This window comes from Pleurodeles waltl, chromosome 9 (assembly GCF_031143425.1).
Source record: "Pleurodeles waltl isolate 20211129_DDA chromosome 9, aPleWal1.hap1.20221129, whole genome shotgun sequence".
Lineage (NCBI taxonomy): Eukaryota > Metazoa > Chordata > Amphibia > Caudata > Salamandridae > Pleurodeles > Pleurodeles waltl.
The window spans coordinates 204354623-204378360 of NC_090448.1; the positions used below are offsets into that span (position 1 = coordinate 204354623).

The 23738-nt window shown below is 43.5% G+C and overlaps 1 protein-coding gene across 1 annotated transcript in view; it reads left to right on the plus strand.

The window, feature by feature from the left end:
- CFAP20DC (CFAP20 domain containing) overlaps positions 1-23738 on the plus strand; it is a 1731599-nt gene that overhangs the window by 549808 nt on the left and 1158053 nt on the right. The window contains exon 8 of the mRNA XM_069206541.1: positions 10971-11132. Coding sequence (XP_069062642.1) covers positions 10971-11132 — 162 coding nt within the window. The remainder of the gene's footprint in view (positions 1-10970; positions 11133-23738) is intronic.

The following is a 23738-nucleotide window of genomic DNA, read 5'->3' on the forward strand; positions in this document are numbered from 1 at the left end:
TCACGGTGACGGCTGCTAACATGCCGCCGCCATGGCTACCTGCCGTCTATTCATATTATGACCGTCAACGATATTCCACCAGAATGCTGGCGGAATACCGCAGACGGTCATGGCAGCGGACGGCGGTAAGGCAGCGATGCTGACAGCAACACCACCATGCCAACAAAACACTGCTGACCGTATCATGACCAATGATACGGCCTGCCAGTGTTTTGCTGGTGGACACTGCTGCTGACAGCAGCACCGCGGACTGTCTCCAGCCAGAGGACACCCTGCAAGCAGGTAAGTCGGGTTCTCCGACAGGAGAGGGGCGTGGGGGGGTGTTGTGTGCATGTGGGGGATGTATGTTTTGGTATGCGTGCATGTGTGTGTGAGTTGCGTTGAATGCGTGCATGAATGACTGAATGTGAGTGTATATTGTGTGTTGTGAATGCGTGTGTGCAACAATGTTTGTTGGTGTGTGTTGCGGTGTGTGGGTATGTATGTGTGCATGCGTGGGTGGATGTGGGTAAGCATGTGTGTATGTGGGTGCACATGTGGGTGTGTATATGTGTGGGGGCAGAAGAGGGAGTGGGAGTGTGGGGGAGGAGTCTAGGAGGGGAAGGGGGCATTGGAGACCTCTATCAGTGCCAGGGAAGGAATTCCCTGACACTGATAGTGCCTACTGCCATGTTTTCATGGCGGTAAGATTGGCAAGAAAACCATGGCGGTAGGCCGGGTCGTAATCCCGAGGGTGGGATTGTGACGGCAGCTGGGCTGGAGACTGAATTTTGTAGCCCAGCGGCCGTTACCATCCTGGCGGTCGGTGTGTTAAAGTGGCTGTCTGTGATGGCGGTTTCCGCCAGGGGCAAAATCCAATTTTTTTTTTTACTGCCGGCCTGTTGACAGTCTTAACGCCGCTTTAACACCGACTGCTAGGGTCGTAATGAGGGCCAAAGTCTTTTTGGCCCGGAGACTTCAGAAAACAGAAGGCAAGCTCAATCCAAGCCCTTGGACAGCACTTCTCAGCAGAGCCAGAGGGCTGCAAGGTAGCAGGGCAACAGCAAGGCAACAGTCCTTCTCAACGAAGCAGTCAGGTGAGTCCTTTGGGCAGCCAGGCAGCTTCTCTTAGAACGTTGCAGGTTCTGGTTCAGAGTTCCTTCCCAGTAGGTATCTTGTCAAGAAGTGTCTGAGTTGGTAGGGTCAGGGACCCGGTTTAAATACCCAAATGTGCCTTTGAAGTGGGGGAGACTTCAAAGAGTGGCTTAGACGTGCACAAGGTCCCCTTTAAGTTCCATCCTGTTTGCCAAGGTCCCAGTAGGGGGTTTGGCAGTCCATTGTATGAAGCCAGGCCATTGTCCTTTGACATGTAAGTGTCAGGCCCTCCAGCCTCCCAGCCCAGGAATACCCATTCAGTATGCAGATCTGTGCAGGTGTGACTGAGCATCCTGTGTTTGTGGTTGTCTGAGTGAAAGGCACAAGGGAGCTGTCAACTAACCTAGCCAGACATGGATTATGAGGCACAGAAGGATTTAATTGTAGATAAATGCTCACTTTCTAAAAATGGCATTTCTAGAATAGCAATATTAAATCCAACTTCACCAATATGAAGGATTTTCTATTACCATTCTGGCCATGCTAAACATGACCTGGTTACCCCTTTCAGATCAGAAGCTACCACTCAACCAGTATATGAGGGTGGCCCTAATGCTATCCTATGAAAGAAGCAGGCCTCACAGCAGTGTAAAATGAAGTTAGGTGTTTTCTCTACCAAGACATATAGAACACACATGTTCATGTCCTGCCTTTTACCTACATATCACCCTGCCCTATGGGCTATCTAGGGCCTACCTTAGGGGTGACTTATATGTAGAAAAAGGGGAGTTAAAGGCTTGGCAATTACATTTAAATGCCAACTCGAAGTGGCAGTTAAACTGCACACACAGGCCCTGCAATGGCATGCCTGAGACATGGTTAGAGGGCTACTTATGTGGGTGGCACAACCAGTAGCATTTAATTTACTGGCCCTGGGCACATGTAGTGCACTTGACTAGGGACGTACAAGTAAATTAAATCACCCAATTGGGTATGAGCCAATGTCACCATGTTTAAGGGAGAGAGCATATGCACTTTAGCACTGGTTAGCAGTGGTAAAGTGTGCAGAGTCCTAAAGCCAGTAAATATTAGGTCAGAAAAAGAGAAGGAGGAAGGGAAAAAGTTTGGGGTGACCCTGCAGAAAAGCCGTTTCCAACATCCAGTTTCTAGTACTAGTGGGTAGGGCTTTCCGGAACTGTTCTAAAAGTGTAGTCTGTATGGCCTCCTCCTTGGTGTTTTCTGTGGGCTTTAACCATCTGAGTCCCATTTCTTGAACCCTATAAAACAGACCCCTAGGATGTTCAGGAGGATTTCATTTGTTTCTGCGGAATTTCAACTGATAATTTTCTGGGTCGAATTCCACTCTCTCCAGTATGGCCTTCTTAACATCCCCATATGGAGTAGTCCCGCCAGGGTTTATGGCTTGATAGGCCGCTTGTAGAGTACCTGTTAGAAGTGGTGCTATATACTGTCCCCTTCTGTATTGGGGCCAACTAGCGGAGGTAGCTACTCTTTCGAAGTTGGTAAAAAAGGTGTCAGGATCCTCACCCTCCTGATATTTCTGAACTTGGTACATTTGGGTGTACCCAGGTAGTAACAATTGTGTCTGTAAGCTTTTGGAGGATGGTCTCATGGACTAACTGGTTGTTTGCAATAATGGTGGTGTGACTTTTTAGCGCATTCTGTAATGTCTCTATCCCTCTGGGCTTCTCTCACCTGTTCTTCCCACACTAATTGTAGGTGCCGTTGTTCCTCTGCAAGTTGGGTTATCATGTCTTCCAGGGATGGTTTGGCTTCCATGGTCCCCTCTGTTTGCCCACTCTTCTTCTGAATCTCACTTCTGACACTACTGTGATAAGGTTTCCGCAGAGGATAGTGTTATTGGGTTATTATTACACACTCAGGCCAGTCAGGGAGGTGGTAACCATAAGTAACCCATTTATTCTGTAAGTTTCACAGGGTCTCTGGTTAAGCCATGTCCCCCCCATGGACGTGGGGGCCCTCCTTGCTCCTCCTTCCGTCATGGGGTTCTCCCTTCACTCTGCTGCCTCTTCGAGTCAGCTCTATGGTCCCGTCAGTGGAAGACTCCAACTGTAGTCCGTCTGCTTCCCAACACCTCCTTCACCATGCTGGGTCAGTTCCTCCTCTCCCGAGCCTGCGTCCTCCTTTTCCTCTCTCCTCTCTTCTGGTTCCCACTCGCCTCCCCAGACGTCAGTATGCTTCCCTATGTGTACCGATGTAATTCATGCAACCCTCCCCCTGGGGCACTGGTCCAACGGTTCGGGGCTCTCCAGTCTGTTTCCTTCTGACACAGGAGTTGCCTACTCATTACACTCTGTAATGCAATGGACCAGGAAAGAGTGCCTGTCTTGGTCATGGCAGAATGCCAATCATGCAATCAAGGTTACCTCTTGGTTTCCCTTCAAATGAAGCACTTCCTTCTTTATCATCTTTATTATTTTCTGTGGTAACTGAAGCTGGGTTTTCTCTGTATCCCCAAAGAAACCTAAAAACTCTATGCTTGATGATGGTTGTCAAAACAATTTTTCTTGATTGATTATAAAACCCAGCTTCTCTAATCCATCTCCTACCACAGACAGATGCTTCTCCACTTCCTGATTCACAATAAGAGTATTGTCTAAGTTTAGAATCATCCTCACACCTTAATCCCGAAGGAACCTGATTACTAGTTTTAACACCTTTGTGAAGAACCATGACCCTGAGGAGATTCCAAAGGTAGCCAATGAAACGTACATAACTGACCTTCCCACCTGAACTGAAAAAAAGACTGACTTTCCTTGTCTATTGGAAATGTGAAATAGGCATCCTGCAGATCCAATTTCACCATCCAGTACCTTTCCTGCAAAATGTCTGTTAACATATGAACACTCTCCTTTTTTAAATGCTTGTAAGTTACAAAATGATTCAATTGCCTTAGATTTAGCACTGATCTCCAACTTTGTCTTTCTTTTCCACCAGAAACAACGTACTTACAAACCTTCTTGCTTATTCTGGCACCTTTACAATTGCTCTTTTTCCAACTTTAAATGTATTTCTTGTTCCTCCTTCTGTTCCTGGTGGAATACCAACTTCCTTGGTTTCTTACCCTGAAATGGCTCTTCCTCAAACTCTATGACATAGCCTTTTATGGTTGCAGTTATCCAAGAGTCATGAGTTATCAATTCCCATTCCCCTGCATAAAGTCTCAGCCTGCCTCCCACCTTTCCCTGGATAGAAACAGTACAAATCCTTGTACTCACCCTGTTTAGCTGTGGATTACTGCCCTCTAACCCTCTTGAGACCCTTCCTCTTCCACCTCCACCTCTACCTCTCGGAGGATAAAAGCCTCCTCCCCTTTCATATCCTCTATATGCTCCTCTTCCTTGATTATATTGGGCTGTTGCACCTCCTCAGTTGAACGTTTGCCTTCTCCTTCTAGCCCTGCTATATAAATTGTTTCCACTGAACAATTTCCTCATAGACGTTTGGGCTTTATCTAAAGAGGTGAAGGTCGAGACATATTTACCAAAGGATTTGAACATCCATTCTCTAAACTGAAAGCCTTTTGCCTCTTCTGATGACTGTTTATGAGCCAAATCGCTCAGTTTTGTTTTCATCAGAATTACCTTTCTTCTTTCCACAATCAAGCTGGTATTTTCATTTCCCAGAAAACAAATTGCCTCATGACTCCAACCTTGTAGAAGCTCTATATTTACATTATTACCATTAATATAGGCCTCTTCTAGCAAGTAAACAATCCTAGCTAAAAGACCCAAAACATCCAGAAGTTATCTTCACACTGTTTTAGTGCACGTTCCCATCCTTTTATGGGATCTCTACCCATTTTAAACAAATTTGTTATTAAATCAGAGTCCAAATTTGGGGTCATAGTTTCTTTTTCACCCACAACTGGTCATGAACATTCTGCCCTCATTACATTCCTATCTTCCTTCCCTAAAGTTTTCCTAATTTGCTGCTTAATGTAATCTGCCACATGTCTCAAAGGCCACCAATCCTGGCTCCTTGGATGACACACAACTCATACTCTACCTCTCGGAGGACCACGTCACCCCCAAAGCAAATTTCAGCAACGCCATGACCAATGTCGCCAAGTAGAGGAGATCCGACTGCCTGAAACTGAACACGGACAAGACAGAAGGGATCATTTTCTAAAACAACATCGCCCCCAGGATGACACCTGGTGGCCCTGTGTGCTCGGGACAGCCCCTACCCTGACATACCACGACTGCAGTCACCACATCATCATCGACAGCCAACTCATCTTCAAGCAACGGATCAATGCAGTTGCCTCTGCCTGTTTCCTCAGCCTCTGCATGTTGAGAAAAGGGAAATTGACATGGAAATTAGTCACATTCCATGTTAGTACAGTGATTAAGGGAAATTGGTGTGAATGGTAAGGCTCTTGACCTAGATCACCTTGTTTCTCTTTTATTGTCTTCAAGCGATGCCTCTGAAGCCTTTTCTCTCAAAGTTTGAAAATAATGTTTGTGGAGTTCCCAAGGATTCAGCATTAAGTCATACTTCCCCTGTTTCTGTTGATGGAGTTTACATTTCTTCTACGATGTTGACAGTTGATGTTTTAGTTTAACTGTGAGTTTACGCCCTTCGCTGGCAGGCCTTTTCCTCCTCATGTGCCAAAGCTTTTTTTGGCTGTTTGGGGCAGTTTGCGCATAGGCCCTCATAACTTTTTGTCCACATAAGCTACCCACGCCAAATTTGTGTCCTTATTTTCCACCATTCTGGGGATTCCAGAGATACCCAGACTTTGTGGGTTTCCCTGAAGGAGACCAAGAAATAACCCAAAATACAGCGAAAATTTAGTTTTTTTCAAAACAATTGGAAAAAAGAGGTGCAGAAGAAGGCTTGTGTTTTTTTCCTTGAAAATGGCATCAACAAAGAGTTTGCGGTGCTAAAATCACCATCTTTCCATCTTTCAGGAACAGGCAGACTTCAATCAGAAAACCACATTTTGCAACACACTTTGGCATTTTACTGGGACATACCCCGTTTTTACTATTTTTTGTGCTTTCAGCCTCCTTCCAGTTATTGACAGAACCCTCACGAACCCTCGGTACCCAGAGCCAATAAATGAGCTGCACCTTGCCATGGGTTTTCAGTCTATACAGTGTATACAGCAATTCATTTGCTGAAATATAAAGAGTGAAAAATAGGTATGAAGAAAACATTTCTATTTCCAAAATGGGCACAAGATAAGGTGTTGAGAAGCAACGGTTATTTGCACATCTCTGAATTCCGGGGTTCCCATACTAACGTGAATTACAGGCCATTTCTCAAATAGATGTCTTTTTTACACACTGTCTTACATTTGGAAGGAAAAAATTTAGTGAACAGTACTATTCTGTGTTCCCCTAAGTCTCCCGATAAAAATGGTACCTGACTTGCGTGGGTAGGCCTAATGCTCGCAACAGGAAACACAACATGGACACATATCATTTTAAAATTGAAATCTGATGTGTTTTTTTGCAAAGTCCTTAGCTGTAGATTTTGGCCTCTAGCTCAGCCGACACCTAGGGAAACCTGTGCATTTTTTTAAACTAGACACCTAGGGGAATCCAGGATGGGGTGACTTGTGGGGCTCTCACCAGGTTCTGTTACCCAGAATCCTTTGCAAACCTCAAAATGTGGCCAAAAACACACTTTTTCCTCACATTTTGGTGACAGAAGTTCTGGAATGTTAGAGGAGCCACAAATTTCCTTCCACCCAGCATTTCCCCAAGTCTCCCGATAAAAATGTTACCTCACTTGTGTGGGTAGGTCCCAGTGCCAGTGACCGGAAATGCCCCAAAACCCAATGTGGACACATCACATTTTCCCACATAAAACAGAGCTGTTTTTTGGAAAGTGCCTAGCTGTGGATTTTGGCCTCTAGCTCAGACGGCACCTAAGGAAACCTACCAAACCTTTGCATTTTTGAAAACTAGACACCTAGGGGCATCCAAGATGGGGGTGACTTGTGGGGCTCTCACCAGGTTCTGTTACCCAGAATCATTTGTAAACCTCAAAATGTGGCCAAAAAAACACTTTTTTCTTACATTTCGGTGACAGAAAGTTATGGAATCTGAGAGGAGCCACAAATGTCCTTCCACCCAGCATTCCACCAAGACTCCCAATAAAAATGGTACCTCACTTGTGTGGGTAAGCCTAGTGCTCGCGACAGGAAATGCCCCAAAACACAACATGGACACATCACATTTTCCCAAAGAAAACAGAGCTGTTTTTTGCAAAGTGCCAAACAGTGGATTTTGACCTCTAGCTCAGCTGGCACCTAGGGAAACCTACCAAACCTGTGCATTTTTGAAAGCCAGACACCTAGGAGAATCCATGATGGGGTGACTTGTAGGGCTCTTACCAGAATCCTTTTCAAGCCTCAAAATTTGGACAAAAAACACTTTTTCCTCACATTTCGGGGATAGAAAGTTCTGGAATGTGAGAGGAGCCACAAATTTCCTTTCACACATTGTTCCCCCAAGTCTCCTGATAAAAATGGTACCTCGCTTGTGGTGGTGGGCCTACTGTCCGCGAAAGGAAATGCCCAAAACACTGTCTGGGCACATCAAAATTATCAAATACAAAACTACCTGTTTGTGCGGGGGGCACCTGCATTTTTGGTCCTGGGCTCAGCAGCCATACAGGGAAATCTACCCAACCCAGACATTTCTCAAAACTAGACCCCGAGGGAGTCCAGGAAGGTGTGACTTGTGTGGATCCCCCCAGTGTTTTCTTACCCAGAATCCTCAGCAAAGCTCAAATTTAGCTAAACAATCAAATTTTTCCCACATTTCTGTGTGGGTTCACCGCACGGGGACACATTTCCTACAACTCAATGTTCCCCTCAGTCTCCCGGTGAAAATGATACCTCACTTGTGTAGGTGGGCCAAGTGCCTGTCACAGGGAAGAGCCAAAAACAGGTTGCAACTGAGGGGGAACCAAAGCGGGTCCAAAAGAGCAGTTGGAAAAAAAAACATTTTTAGGCTGATAAGTGGGGCTGAATTTTTAGCGGTATAGATGAGACAATCCTGGGTGGTAAGAATTTTGTGGATTCCTGCAGGTTTCGGAAGGTTCTATCACAAAAAAGGGGAAACAATGTGTGATTTCCAGCAAAGTTGGAAGTTTACAGGGCATTGTGGGTAAGAAAATGGTGTGGGGTGCATGTGAAACACACCACTTTGGAGTCACCCAGATGTTTAGTTTTCAGCTGTGTCTGGGTTTTGTGGATTTTTCTACATGGCAGTGTCCCAAAGTCCAAAAAGTGCAGCCCTCACCATTCCAAGTGGGACGATTTTGAGAGTTTGCTAAGCTCTCATGTCCCAAATGTAAAACCAAAACCCAAAATAATCAAATGTGCTCTTGCTTCCTGTGGGATTAGATGTTTTAGTGTGCGGGGGGAGAGCTGAAAGACTGTTACCCCCTTCAGTTGGGGTAGGAGCATAACCAGGACCATACTGGTTGGTAGCCACCACCCCACTTTTTTCCTTTGCATCTAGTGGACTTTCTGCCCCCCGGGGAGTGGATCGGGGATAATTGCCCTATCTGCACACTTTTATTTGGGGTGGGTTTATGGCCATACTCCCACCCTCTTATTTTGGAAAAATATCTTCCCTGGTCTCTGGTGTGCTTTCTGCCCCCTTTGGGGGCAGACCGGCCTTGCACAAATAGGCCGATCTGCCCCCAAGGGGAGTAGTTATGGACAACAGTAATGTGCCCCATGGGGAGCGACCCTTGCCCAAGGGGCTGCCCCCCAAACAAAACACACACACACATACACACACACCAATCCCTGGTGCCTAAGTGGTAAATAGGCGGATCTGCCCCCAAGGGGAGCAGAAACGGCCTAAAATTAAATTTCCCCCCCTGGGAGAGCAACCCTTGCCTAAGGGGTCACTCCCCTTGTGAGAAATTGGCGCAAACAAATCCCTGGTGCCTGCATCTCTGATTTCTATACTATAATAGATCAAAAACGCTTTTAATTTTTGAATATCATGATTGAGAAAAAACACACATATTTCATATTGTAACTCCTTGCATTGGGACCTAATTTTGGCAAGTTGCATTTTTTAAAGATTCAGGACTCTTTCATAAAGCCATTTACCATCCTCTTTCTCAGGCTCAATATATTAAAAAAATCATTACATCCTGGCTTTTAACTGTTGAATCACAATCAGCAAGTTTGTTAGTAATTCCATGTTATGCAAAGACTTTATGTTGGGGCCCCTTCGAACTATTCCCAATCTTCTTTCCTTTCAAAAACGCATGAAAACATACCTTTATAGCAGACTTTAACTATTGAATAATTAGATAAGTTACTTTGATGACTTTCAGTTCTAGTGCCATGATGCCCTATGGGTGATTGTTGTGCTTTACAAATATAATAGTCTAAATAAATATAAATAGATAAGATATAAATAGATATAAAATAGGTAAATGCAATAAATAGTCTAATATCCTAAATATTAGAGCCATTAGAATAGTAAATTCCAAAGAGACAATGGTCTGTAGGCACCTCGCAATTAGGAGACCACCACTTTAATGTAATGTGGCCACTGTACCCTTAATACTGAGAAGAATGGGGTAACAAAAATATAGACCAAGATAAGCACACTTAAAAACCCACAAGGGAACATTACTAGCACCGTAAAATGCTTCTATGTTATTCATACATCTTTCCCATTAATTTTGGTTAAAATGCTTCCTAATTCATCTAGAGAAAGGGCCATGGTCATCAGGCCATATGTGGAGATCTTAATTGGCCTCCAAGCCATACCCTGTGAATAATAGTATATGAGCATCTTTCATTAAGTAGAGTATTGGCTGAGCTTGAAATTGGAGAAACGAATTATCATAAAAAGGTTTCCTACTTGCCATTGACTGTTAACAGCCCTTCATAGCCTTTAGCACTTCTCTTCTCCAGCTTAGGACCATAATTATAGGTGATTAATTAATAGCTTTAAATACGTACCTGAGAGCAGCAATACTTAAACAGAATTAGAACATTGGAATGATGGGAGCTCCATTGCAGAAAATGGAGTGCTCTGGGCTTTTACTGACTGGTAAAAGCCCAGGGTGTCAACATTCCATTGTTCCCTTTGTTCACAGCAACAGCTGTGAACAAAGTCTCATGGAGCCCGAGGAGATTTTACTCCCCTCCAGCGTCCTGAGGAATTTGTTTTATTTGATAGAACATTCTGCCCTCTAGTGGCAGAATGTTCTAATAGCCTTAGAACCTGCCATAGCGGGCTCTACCAGCCATTAAAGGCCCTCTTCCTGAACAGCGGGTTCAAAGCCTATATTAGAACATTGAAATGTTGAGCGCTCCATTGAAAACAAAGGAGTAGCTCCAACTCCTACATGCTGGTAGAAGGCCGTAGCTCCAACCTTTCAATGTTTGCCTTTCACAGCTGCTGCTGTTAACAAAGGCCACATGGAGCCCGAGGGGATTCCTTCCCCTTTTGGTTCCATTAGTCCTTTGTTTTACTAATTAGAACATTCTGCCCCTAGAGCCTTAGCTGGGCTATATCGGTCATTAAAGGCCTTCTCCATTGTTCAAGACCCTTGCCCTGAGCTCAGGCCTTTAATGCTGAAGCAGGACTTTAATGGCCGATATAGCCTGCTACAGCGTGCTACAAGGCTATACTATTTTCTCCTATTTATATTCTTCTGGTAAATAGGGGAAATCATTTAAACTATTGCTTTAAGAAATTAGCTGTTCTCTTCAGTAATTATGCTAATACCCTTTCAATATTTCCATTGCATGGATAATTTAAAAATGTGTTTATGAAATTATCCCTCAAATTAGATCGTTTAATACATTTACCAGTTTTCTTTGGTGACCTATTTGTCCCCTGTTTTCATTGCAGATATATATGGAACTTCATTTACAGCTGACGAACCAACAGATGTGATTCCCCGAAATTGCCAATTTACCACAGATGTGCTTCAAGTCACACAATTACTTGATATGTCCAAAATGCGACAATCTGATACAAAAAGAGGCCACCATAATGCACTGGCTGAGCAAGGTACATTATGAATACTAAATAGCCTTTTTTCTAGAACACTATGAGTGTTTTAGGAACTGGAAGGACTATATTGTCTCTTTCATTTATGTATTGTGGTCTTTCTCGAATATGAGCATCATTTTCCGAAGCAGTAGAACACTATTAAAAGTGGGGATGACAGAATGCAGAGATGAGTCACTTCTGAGTAACTTACAGTAGCAGGGTACATGGTGGGTGGAGGAGAGGCGCTGGGACTAGGGTTGAGGGAGTTCCTGCCCTTATTATCCTGAAAGCATTCAGATGAAAAAATAGCAACAGCGAGGACTTTGTTTGTCTTGGAGCCCTTATTTTGTGTTCAAATACAGGGTGTAAAATATGAGGAAATGTCATCTGAAAAACTATTAGGGATTACTTGACTTGTTTGATTTGTACTTACGTTTTCTTTTCTTTGTCCGCTAACACGGGCTTATGAGCAGTAGACTGTGGTAACTGCATTAGTTTGAATTTTATTATATACTTGCTTTACGAGCTAAAATGTATTTGTGTTAAAATATCAGCAGCTTGAAAAGTCTAAAAGAGCAAATTTGTTCTTAATCCCGCAATGTGATAGATTTAAACATTTTAATATGGTCATAACAAACTAACCAACATATTGTTTACATAAGATGTTGGATTAAGGAGTAAACTACTCTGCTTTGTTTTCTCAGTTTTGAATATGTCTTCTTTCGATTAAAAATAGATGCAATTGCTAACAACAAAATCATGGCAGTCTGCTATGTAAACTGGAAATTGATATACCATGTAATTTATCTACCATCTTACTCCTTGTTGGCCATGTAAAGTGCTTTGCAACGGGTAAATAAGCACAGAGTTTATCTTGAGGATCATCTGTGTGATACTGAATACCCACACTAGTGTCATAATAAAACCACATAAGGACAAGCAAAATCCGTGCCTCATTATCACCAGAAAAATCACAGATAACATGATGGTGTTATCACGTGGAATGCTAGGTTTTTACCACTGTAGAAAACATTGTAAAATCACGCAGTAAAGCATGGCTTTTCCTCTCCATTTCTCCACTGTTCTCCCAGTAAGCCACTATTATGTTTCTTGTATCTCTTTGAGTTTTGCAGCTAACCTTTTGATCGTGAATGATCTACATTGCTGCCTTACATGGTATGTCACATTGATTTTTAACTGATGGTATTTGTATTTTCCTCAATTTGAGATATTTTGATGTCTTCACACAAGGTGCATCAATTGGTACTCATCTGCTGATAAAGAGTTGGCATTCGGTCCTTCAGTCTTATGTTAAAGATGACCTGTAGTTTAACAAATACTCTTCAATTAAGTTGTACCTTCATATAAATAAATAAAAGAACGATCACACAACTTAGCTGATAAATAATATCACACAAAAAAGTGAAATCCTTTAGTGTACATTGATTACAACTGATTTGGCAGATAGGAAAACTGCTAATTTGCTAGTCTGTGCTCAGTTTACCTTCCCACAACAGGGTACGGGTGCCGCTAGGTATCAACCATCCTTTGGATTTTATGCTGACATTTTGACATGTTTTCTAATTAGCATGGGATTTCTGTGTTGCAAGGAGTGTGCTTTCATTCAATAAATCAATGCATTCTCTCATTATTCTTTATTTGCTTCTGATCAGACCCGTTGGACGAATACATCTGAGAACCATGATATGTCAAAACCAATTATTGGAAACAAGGTGGATGAGATCGTATATGTCACATGCCACAAAACGTTGGTTGACAGGAACCTGACTTTTGTGTGCCTCGTGGTGGCTGAATTTTCAATATCATATGTTCACTTTACTCTGAGTGGTATTATATTATGAGAAGACCCTAATGTTTCAAATCCTGTAGAAAAGGTGTTGTTTAGCTATTTTAGTTTTAGCTCTATGCATGTTATTTTAGCACACTAGGCCTGCCGCTGTGCACTTTAGCCTAGATATATTTTATTCAGCTTTGTTTATTATTTTAACAATAGACACTTTTGCGGTCTTGTTTTATTTCTCTCTATCTAACTGTTCTTTGCTTAGGCCAGCACTACATTCTTAAACAAGATATGCTTGTTCACTCTGTGCTTCTTTCAAGGCTGCAGTAAGATAGGTTGCAGGTGAAACGTGGTAACCCTTTGTCTCTGGCATTCATAGAAATATACACATCCTTACATAGGAACATTTTCTTAGCTGTTTTATTATAAAAGCACGTCCTTGTCCCATACATGTTGGAGGGAGATTCCAGCCAGATGATCACGATTGTATGCTGATTGCTGATTGCTGAACGCTTCACTACAGCTGCTTATGCAGACTTCGGGCCTTTGCTCAGGTATGGGGGGTGACGTCTTCCCAGGGGAACCTGAAGGGCAGAATTAGAGCTTAACATGCTGTGCTCTATTCTAGCCTAGGTAGCAGTTAGTCTAGTGAGTTTAGTGACAACATTGTAGCGTTATATCTATGCTTTACTCTCCTTGTCACAATTTTAATCCTGTCATGCTTTATCATCCTGGTTATTGCGGTACATGCTTTGCTATCTAAGATGCAGTTGCTTCAATAAAACTTTATTGAAACATTAACTGCCTCTGTTTGTCATTGTGTATGTGTGACCAATGTAATTGAGAGAAACTGATGAGATCTGAGTGACCACGACTTCCCTGAGGAATTGATTGTGTCATGTGCTGGACTGCCCAATCATCCCTGCTTTTGGGTAGAGATGAGGCACTGCTAGTTAGCCGGAGCGAAACGTGGATTGGGGCAAGAGGTGTCACCTGTAGTGGGTTAAGACTCAGTCTCCCACACCTCAGGCGACTCTGCTGCTCAAATCCAGTAGTCTCATTATAATAATGAGTCTATGCAACAAAGTTAAGAACTATCACTAGGCAAGTATCATCTTATCAAGAATGCGAAAGGCATCATCTAATGTGGCCATCTGGTTCATAACCAGTTCTCAGACTGGCAAAGTACATCAAACTTCAGACATCTTAGAAGTTTCAAATATGTACATGTATTTTATGGTGAGTAGACTTATGGATGGAACTTATTTACGTTAAGGGGGGAAAACCAGGTCTCCCATGGCTTCATAAGTTATGAAAAACAATGAAGTTCTTGCTTTTCCATAATCAAAACACTTTACTTTCCAGTTGTCAATGCTTGTCCCTCCTGTGTCCTTAGAAAATAGGTGTGGCAATTTCTCAGAATAAGGTGGATTTTCAAGGTTACAAAATCGATCCAAAGGAACTAACTACCAAACGTTATCCAAGACTGCTAGTGAAAAAAGATAATAAACAGATTAGATACAATCACAGAGAAAACATCCTCACAGGCAAAAACAAGGAAGACTAAAAATAGTTGATCTGTGTGAGCACTTTCAGTTATAACTCTAAAAAGTTAAAAAAAAAAAAAAATCGTAAACAGACATTGCTGCATAGTGAACTTAATTAAATTACATCTGGAGAAACCCACATTCTCATTTAAGTGCAATGCCAGCACAGAGATATACTTGTCAATACTCAACTGATAAAACACAATGGTCAAGATCAGAACACATTGTGGAGTCTACCACAGGTGAAGTGACACTGCCCATAAGAATAATGTTCTGTATGTCCTACAAATAGCATTGATTTAGTCCACAAAAGTCTGTGGGAACAGAGAAACCACACCAACCGTAGCTCAATGAATGTTATTTACTTGATCATGTCTGTTGGGGTGGAAAAGTTCTCTGCATGTTAGATGTATACCCCTGCTCTGAGTTCCCAACTGTGCTGCTCTCTGGCTCCTTAATGCTGATTTTTGACTTACGGAAACACAGATCATGTGTTTGCGCTGTGACGTAGACCTGTATCACAGATTGCAGTCTTATTGGACCGGAGAGGGGTTACCAAAGCACTGCCCTCGTTGTCAGGGAAAGCTACATCCTTCACTAGGCGCTAAGCAGCACAAGCACAGTGGTGGCAGCATATTGTGTAGTGATAATTAGTACTGAACAGGATCTTTTTACCTAAGCCACTGCAGTGAGGCCTACAGGCTCAAAATTTTCATCTGCTGTGTGCTTAACTCACCCTTAGCCTGCATCGGGTAGATATGGAGTGCTGCAGAACTTAGGAGTGGTGACTCTTCGTTGAATGTATGTGTGCCAGGGAAGAGTACAATGCAGGGGTAAAGCAGTACTGTATAGTACATGGGGGATAAGTGGGGGAATAAGTGTATATGCTGAGTGTATGTGTGCCTGTGAGAAATACATGACATGAAAGATTTGTCTCTGCAAAGTACTTGGCAGTCAAAGCATGGGCTAGGTGCATGTGTGCTTACATGAAGTAAAATAGATGAAGGGTGAAGTGTTTGCAGCACGGACATGGTGAGTGTCTGTGCTGGCAGTGTATGTATGTTTCTAAATAGCACACCCTGGTTAAATATAGAAAAGTGTCAGTGCTCAACAGTGCATGCAGTCTGAGTGCGTGTACTGAATGCATGTTGTGCACTATATCGGGAATAGTGTGCAGAATACATTGTGACACAAAAGGGTTATTCATCTTCGGCTGTGTTGATGAGTGAAAATACATAAAGAAAACCAATTTATCATGCTGATATAGCAGATGATCGCGTAATGCTTGTTTTTGGCGCATTCGTATAGACGCAGCTATATGTGCTACCAAGATGCTGTGTTCAAAGGAACATGGAAACCCAAGGGTATATAAGGGACCTGGGTCTAAGTATATTATATGGAACAGGGGTCCCTTATCATAAAAGATGCAATGTAGTTTATGCATAGACATACAATCAAGTCTATATATAATATTAAAGTAAAAAGTTTATTTAATAAGAAATCTTCTGAAAAATACTTTTTGAGAGAGATGTCATAAAATAGAGAAACTGAGAGGGCTTGAGCAACTTTCAGCACATACAGTAAAGAGAAAAAGCAAAAACATATGTTACTCATATTTTAGCCACACATAGTGAATAATGAATGTCGAACATAACAAAGTACATCAGCTGGCCTCAGGCATGAGAAACCGACATAGTCCAATACAATAATATATGTCAAATCCAATCAGTACCCATACTCATACAAATCCAAGGCTTCTCCTAGCCTTAGACTGAGTCCCGCTTCCTCTCCTTAGCAGTAGTGGTTATTCTCCATTCACTATTGGTGACATTCTAGTTAAGCCTCACTAGTAGTCTGAGTCTCAGGACTCCCACTCCAAGTGTAAATAAGAGAGCACCCCCTTGCGGGCACTGAAGCTCCATCAGCTGCATCAGCTGTTTCAAGTGAGTAGTGCAAATGTAGTCCTGCAGGGGCAGCGTTTGGGTGTTCCTGAGTTCCTTACATGTGGGTATTGATAGCGGGCAGGAGTGCTTTAACACTCCACCAATGCCGTTTAGTTTCCTTGGACTCTCCCCACAGGTGGTGGGGGTACAATTCAACACTCCTGGTTCATATCCTCAGTCAGGGCATGCGTCAGCACGGGAGAGCATGGCAGCCACTTCCTTTCACCAACAATCTTGAAAAGACCATGTTCTTTGACTTTTTCTCTGTGGCTCCTCTTGACGTACATACTCACCATTCTCACTTAGGACACAGGACATGGCCTGCTCATCATGGCATCAGTCTTCATGGGAGCCCCACCTAACATATGAGGGTCACCATTTTCATTCCGTGCATGGGCTACTGCCTGATTTGCACTGCCTGATAGCAATCCTCACGCCACGCTGGCCGGGCTTGCCACATGGGGTTGTCAACTTCACTCCGTTCATGGGCTACAACCCCATCGACATGGCAGCAATATTCACAGCTGCCCCGTCTACCATACAGAGTTGCTGACACCACTCCCCACACGGGCTACAGCCCTATCAGCATGGCAGCAATACTCATGCTGACCCCAACTGACAGCCCCACCCGGCATACAGAGTCTCCAACTTCTCTTTGCACAAGGGCTAATTCCTAATCGGTGCAGAAGCATTCTCCTCACACCTCACTTCTGAGATCCAACTGCCAAAATCTCCCTCTGGACCTCACTCCTTTAGGGGCACACTGGTCTTGGCATGCACTAAGGCACTGGTGCTCCTGGGGCAGGTACTCTTGGATTCCCTGGTTGATGTCACCTCACACAGCTGAGAGCCTAGCAGGCTTTAGCCTCCAGTCCTGGTCACAGTTAGAAGTTTTGCACAGCTTCTCCTCCTCGCACAGCCTGACTGGCTGCTTTACAGTTGACATTTCTGGGGGCCTCGACCTCCCTTTCTTTTAAAAAAAATATATTTTTATTGCCATCAGGTTATATAGTCGATCAAGCTATGTATAGACAGTGCACATTCGTTATCAACAGACAAGGCAGTTTGTGTAGCGCCTTTATATAGTAACACAGCCAATGAGTGCTGCATCATATTCATATCATACCAGTAGAAACAAGCAATAGTAATTAGCAAAAACCAGGGGCACCAACTGGTGTCCCCACTATATAAAAGGTAACAGTTTGGGAACACTTTGTCTGACCTCATTGTATAAACCAGAAGTAGATATGTGTTGTCATGTGGATTCACACTCCGGGCACGGGAGGGAAAGGAGAAGAGAGACAATAAGGGGTGGGAGAGAGCATTAGGAGGAAACAGACACTCACAGCCAGGGGCTACTTCCAGGGTGGTCCCATGGGCAAGGAGAGCAAGAAAAGAGCTGTCCAGCCCCTCCGTGTCCAGCTAAAAGCTCTTCCATGCTGTCTACATCTTCTGCTGGAATGGCGGTAGGGGAGAGAGTGGTTGCACTCGCTAGATGCATACACCTGAGCTTTCAATGGTGGGGGTTGGGGTGAAATGCCATATGCTTGGTACATGGTCTCAGTGTTTACTGTGCGGTATGCTCCCGGAGATTTGTTGTTTATAATGTGGACCTTCAGTTGTTCAGTGAGTTTGGTATATTTGTGCACAATGGGGAATTTGCAAATCCCTCTTAATTTTTCAGTGTACAATACCTGTTTTTCTGCAACAAACCATCATTGCAGTGCACTTAGCTAGAGAAGGGGCCATAGCACTCTTCCATGTATGGTTAAGGTGTGTCAGGCTAATAGGACAGCTAATTCAGTCAGTCTCAACTTTGCCCTATTAGTCTTGGACCTCCTAAATAATCCCAGTATACAAATCTCACGGGTGCATAGGTCGGACGGTACCAGTGCAGAAGCAAATGCATCAGTCACACGATTCCAGTATTGGTCAAGTTGCAGGCAAACGCACAGCATGTGAAAAAATCAGCATCCTATGTTGCATATCGGTGGCACTGTGTTGGCAGATTCCCGAAGAGTTTCCCTAACCTGGCCGGTATAAGCTGTGCTCTGTGGAGAATGTAGAGCTGTATTAATTGAAATCTGAAGTTAGGTTATACCCTGTGGGGATATTGGAAGTCACTCCCCCATTCCTGCTTATTAAATGCTTTGTTTATGTCTGTTAACCCTCAGTCCCAAAGCGGACACAAGTTGCATCGAGCGGTTGTGTTCGGTACACCCAGCAGACAAGCTTACAACCGGAGACAAAGGTGTGTAAAGTCTGCAAAAACGTATTTGTTCCTGGTTCAGTTGGGACTATCTGCCACTGGGTGTGCAACTCTCCTTTCATGCATTCATATTGCATGCCTGCCATTCATGTATGATGTATGATTCCAGTGCTTCGATGCCCCGGGGCCGGAATGCGCTCTACAAATACCTCCATACATACATACATACATACATGTACTGTCCTAGGAGTTCTTGTAAGCTCATTAGAGTGCTGTTTTGCTTCACTATGGACCGAGATAAAACACTCATGCACTGACCAAAAAATCTCTGGAATGCAACTCTTAGTCTGAGAAATACATTTATTAAACCACTCTGCACTGTTCGTAGAGGAAGATTAGCATGCTGAAAGAACATGTTTAAAAATGGTAACAGCAATGAAATAAAAACATGTACAAATGATTCACCACTGCAATATACACAGCAAATGTGTATACATATGTATGTATGTGTATATGTCACAATACAAAGCAGATAACAAGAATAAAAAATGCATCATCATGAGGCATGGGTAAATCTGTGTCATCTCCCTCCTTATCTGTATAAGACCGCCAGATCCCAGAATCGATCGTGGAGAGAGAGAGATCAGTTATCCTGACAGGAAGGATGACACACCTTAGCGTCCTGAGCATGTCTGAGATCTGAGTCACTCCCCTGTCCATCTGGTCTCGTCCTCTTATATACTTTCAACAAACCAGAGAGGAGAATTCTACAAACCCCCTCCACTCCGTAAGTTTATTATTAAAAAATGCTGGCTACGTCAGTTTTGAAAAAGAACACATCTGAATTGGCCAAGATCCCAAGGTGCCCTCTCTCAAAATAAAACTGTTCCCTGCTGTACCATGAACATCATCCTAGAACATTCTGATCAGCCTAAGCCCTTGGTGAGAAAGAACACGCAAACATGCAGAATAAAAACATGAGCAAAAAGCACACATTATAACATGAGCATGCAAAAATGATTACAACTTTTAACGTGGCGGTGTCTAATGCTAAAATAAAGTCATTGGGCAAAATGAAGCTGGTGGTCACTAATATGACGGTGTGCTGCTAGGCTAAGTGGAGTCAGTGGTCAAAACACAAATATCATTACAAATGCCTGCAGAGATGGTTGACCATTGCGTTAAGGACTTAGGTGTTAGTTTACCAATGCATGGGGGAGTCCAGAGAGAGGTAACGCTACGGCACAAGGGGGGTAAGGCTGTGTGAGCAATAACTCCTCTTCAACACACCAGCAGCAATTGCCATCAGCATAGACACTCCAGCTGTGCTCTAGAGGTGCTAAACATCAGTCATTCAAGCTTAGCTCACTTCTTCTAGTCCCTTTCGAGGCACCAAATCTGTTTTAGGTTCTGAGTCATTGATGTTTGTGTTGGAAGTCTGCTTCCGTTTGATGTGCACTCTTCTCTCCTCTGCCCTTCCTCCAGAAAGTAGTCTGCCATAGCAGGAAAAACTCAAAATCTGATAGCCCCACAACATAAGCCATGGGGGTGACTAGAGGTTTATAACTGGATGTCATCCAAAGTGATGTGTATAAAATGATTTACCCAGGGCCTCGGCCCTATGTTTCATGATTTCCCTATCATCCCCATCTCCATCCTGAGCTGTGAGCAGGCCTCTTTGCAGTGACCTCTTTCAGCATCAAAAAGCACCATTTGAAGTGGACTGGAGAACCTGGCTTTTCTTCATCCAGCCTTTGTCCCACCCAGCTTACAGCAATGCAGCAATCTACAAATCTGTCTAGGGTAGTCCTCCTCTTCCTCATACGTCTCTGGTCAGCCCAGGGTTTCCTAAAATGGCGCCCAGAAATTTCCCTGAGGTATATCATTTATGGGCACACATGTACCCAGGGCATGCATATAACACACACCACACAGCGCTACATCTTCCATGTGTTGGACCGTTCACAGGCACACATTTAGCTAGCAAATGTATACAACATACACACTGCACAGCTCTGCATCCTCCATGTAGTGTACCATTCAGAGGCACACGTACACCCAGAACATGCGCACAATACGCTTGTAGAGCTCTGCATTTCCAGTTTACAGACACACATACACCCTGCACATGCCTCTAACACGCATGCACTGCACAGCACTACATACTAACTTGATGTAGGCCAAGGGTGAGTTACGCACACAGCAGCAGAACTTTACATGAGTGGGCGTGTAAGCCTCAATCCAATGACACAGGTAAAAAGACATGTTCACTTCATTACACAGTATGCTGCCACCACTGTGCTCATACTGTTTAACTCCTGGTAAAGGCAGCAGTCTTTCACCACTAAAAGGGTAGCACTTTCAGTGCCCCTCATGGTAAAAAAAGGCTGCAATCGATGAGAAAGGCTTTTTGTCATGGTGCACACTCATGAGCCTTGTTCACCCATGAAAACAAAAATCAGCACCAGGGATTCAGACATAATTACACATGTCCAGCACCAAGCAAGGGGCTTTTCCGTCCCAACACTCACCTACTCTTCTGTAATGTATGCTGATATAAAAACAGAACCCATGATAGCTGAACATCTATCTTTATTTTTCAGGTGTTAGACTTGGCATCCTTGACGCCGACTTCCTAACTTTTTGCTTCTGCTTCCCAGGTTGTTGCTGTGTGCTGGACTGTTTTTGATACTCTGGGCACTTTACCACCGCTGACTAGTACTAAACGGCAGGTGTTCCTGTGTAAAATGTATGTGTAATTGGCTATTAATGATTAGCATATTTTATTTACTATTAAGTCTCTAGTAGAGTGCACTAGAGATGCCCAGGGCCTGTAAATCAAATGCTACTAGTGGGCCTGCAGCATTGGTTGTGCCACCCACATAAGTAGCCCTGTAAACATGTCTCAGACTTGCCACTGCAGAGTCTGTGTGTGCCGTTTGAACCTGCCACTTTGTCCTGGCAAGTGTACCCACTTGCCATGCCTAAACCTTTCCTTTTTATACATGTAAGGCACCCCTAAGGTGAGCCCTAGGTAGCCCCATGGGCAGGGTGAAGTGTATGTTAAAGGTAGGACATGTACTGATGTGTTTTACATGTTCTAACAGTGAAATACTGCTAAATTTGTTTTTCACTGTTGAAAGGGCTATCTCTCTCTCAGGGGTTAACATAGGGGCTGCCTTTAAATATCTGTAAAGTTTAGATTCTCTTTGGGAGCAGATCCAAATATGGAGTTTGGTGTCTCTGAACTCACAATTAAAAAATACATTGTTTAATAAAGTTGTTTTTTAGATTGTTAGTTTCAAAATGCCACTTTTAGAATGTGGGCATTTTCTTGCTTTAACCATTCTGTGACTGCCTGTGGATTCCCTGCCTGGGCCAGTTTGACAGTTGGGCTGTTTGTGAATCCCTTCTAGACAGTGAGACAAGGGAGCTGGGGTGTAGCCTACATATCCTGATGAGCCATCTGTGCTAGAGTGGAGGGAGGAGTGGTCAGTTACACCTGAATAGGCTGTGCCTGCCCTCTCACAATGCAGTATCCAACCCCCTGGTGTGTGTCTGGGGCCTGGGCAAGGCAGGATCTTGCAAACAAGAGAGACTTCGCTTTGAAATTTACCAACTTCAAACGCAGACAGGGGTGTATGTATTGGACACAAAATCGCTGAAAACTGGATCACTTCTGGATTCAAGAGAAACCTTTCCCAAGGAGAAGTGCTGTCCCTGCCTGTGACTGTGGTTTTTTGGGCTATCCTGCAGTTGCTGCTTGAGAAGAATCTCCAAGGGCTTGAGCTGAGCTTGCCTCCTGTTTTGAAGTCTCAGGGCCATCAAATACTTTTCTCCCAGTACCTGGAGACTCTGCTGAGAGTCCTACCCTGCCAAGTGGTGCCCTATCCAGTCACTGGGCCCTTGAAAGGTAAAGTTGGCAGAAGAAGAGCTGAAAATCCACGCACAGAATGCTGTGCGGGGAAATTGTTGATGCACCATCTGCATCGCAGCTGGAAAAACAATACAAATCCCATGCAGCGTGGTTTTCTAACACCGTGCAACTGGATTTTCCACGCATCATCCCTGGGCGTCAAAGTCACCCTGACTCTGAGTGGATCCAAGGTATCCCGTCCGGAAATCGACGCATCGCTCTCTTGCAAGGGAGTAAAACGACTTATCTCTGACCTGACCGTAGAAGAAACAATGCACGGCCTCCCTTGCGAGGAAGGAATCGATGCATCGCTGACTTTTCCGACGCACGCTTGCCCGTGCTGCTTTATTTTTTGACGCAAACCAGGAACTTTGTGTAAAATCAATGTTTCCATTTTATTCTGTGTAGTAAGACTCTTGTTCTGTTGAAAAATTCATATTTTAAAGTGTGTATGTTGGGCTTTTGCCAGTTTGGTCTTGTTTAATTTAGATAAATATTACCCATTTTTGTAAACAGGTGTGGTGCCTATTTTGTAGTGTTTCATTGTATTACTGTGTTTGCTGGTACAAATATTTTACACATTGCTTCCGAGTTAAGCCTGCCTGCTCATGCCAAGCTACCAACGGGGTGAGCTGGGGATAACTGAGGGTGATTCTCCTTTATGCTGACTAGAGTGAGGGTCCTTGCTTGGACAGGGGGGTAACCTGACTGTCAACCAAAGACCTAATTTCTAACATCAGACATTAATAGTGCTCTAGAGAAATGGGCATGTAAACCTGAATGCATGTTATATATTGTCTAATATATGTCCAGACTATTAGGGACTGGACAGTCTTTAAGAATCACCCTGTGACACGAGGCATTATGTTAGTCCTGATGAAAGCCTCAGACCCACAGTGGCCTCATTGAGTGGGGCTGAAACATATCGACTTTCTCAGGGTGTAGGCATATCAAATGATTATAACCATACCAAGGGCACCCATTTTTAAAGGAATACCTGGGTTCCCTTAGTTTTTTTTTATTGGACAAGACCTCACGGGATAAATATCAAAAGTGTTCCATGGAATATAGTAGGGCCCATTCTTGTTTATAGAGATCAGAATGAGACCTGATGATTAAGAATGACGTCAATAGATTGGGTGAGTGTCTAAAAAAAAAAAAACTTCACTTTGACTCCTGGACCATTGCTGAAAATTGGTTTATTAGTA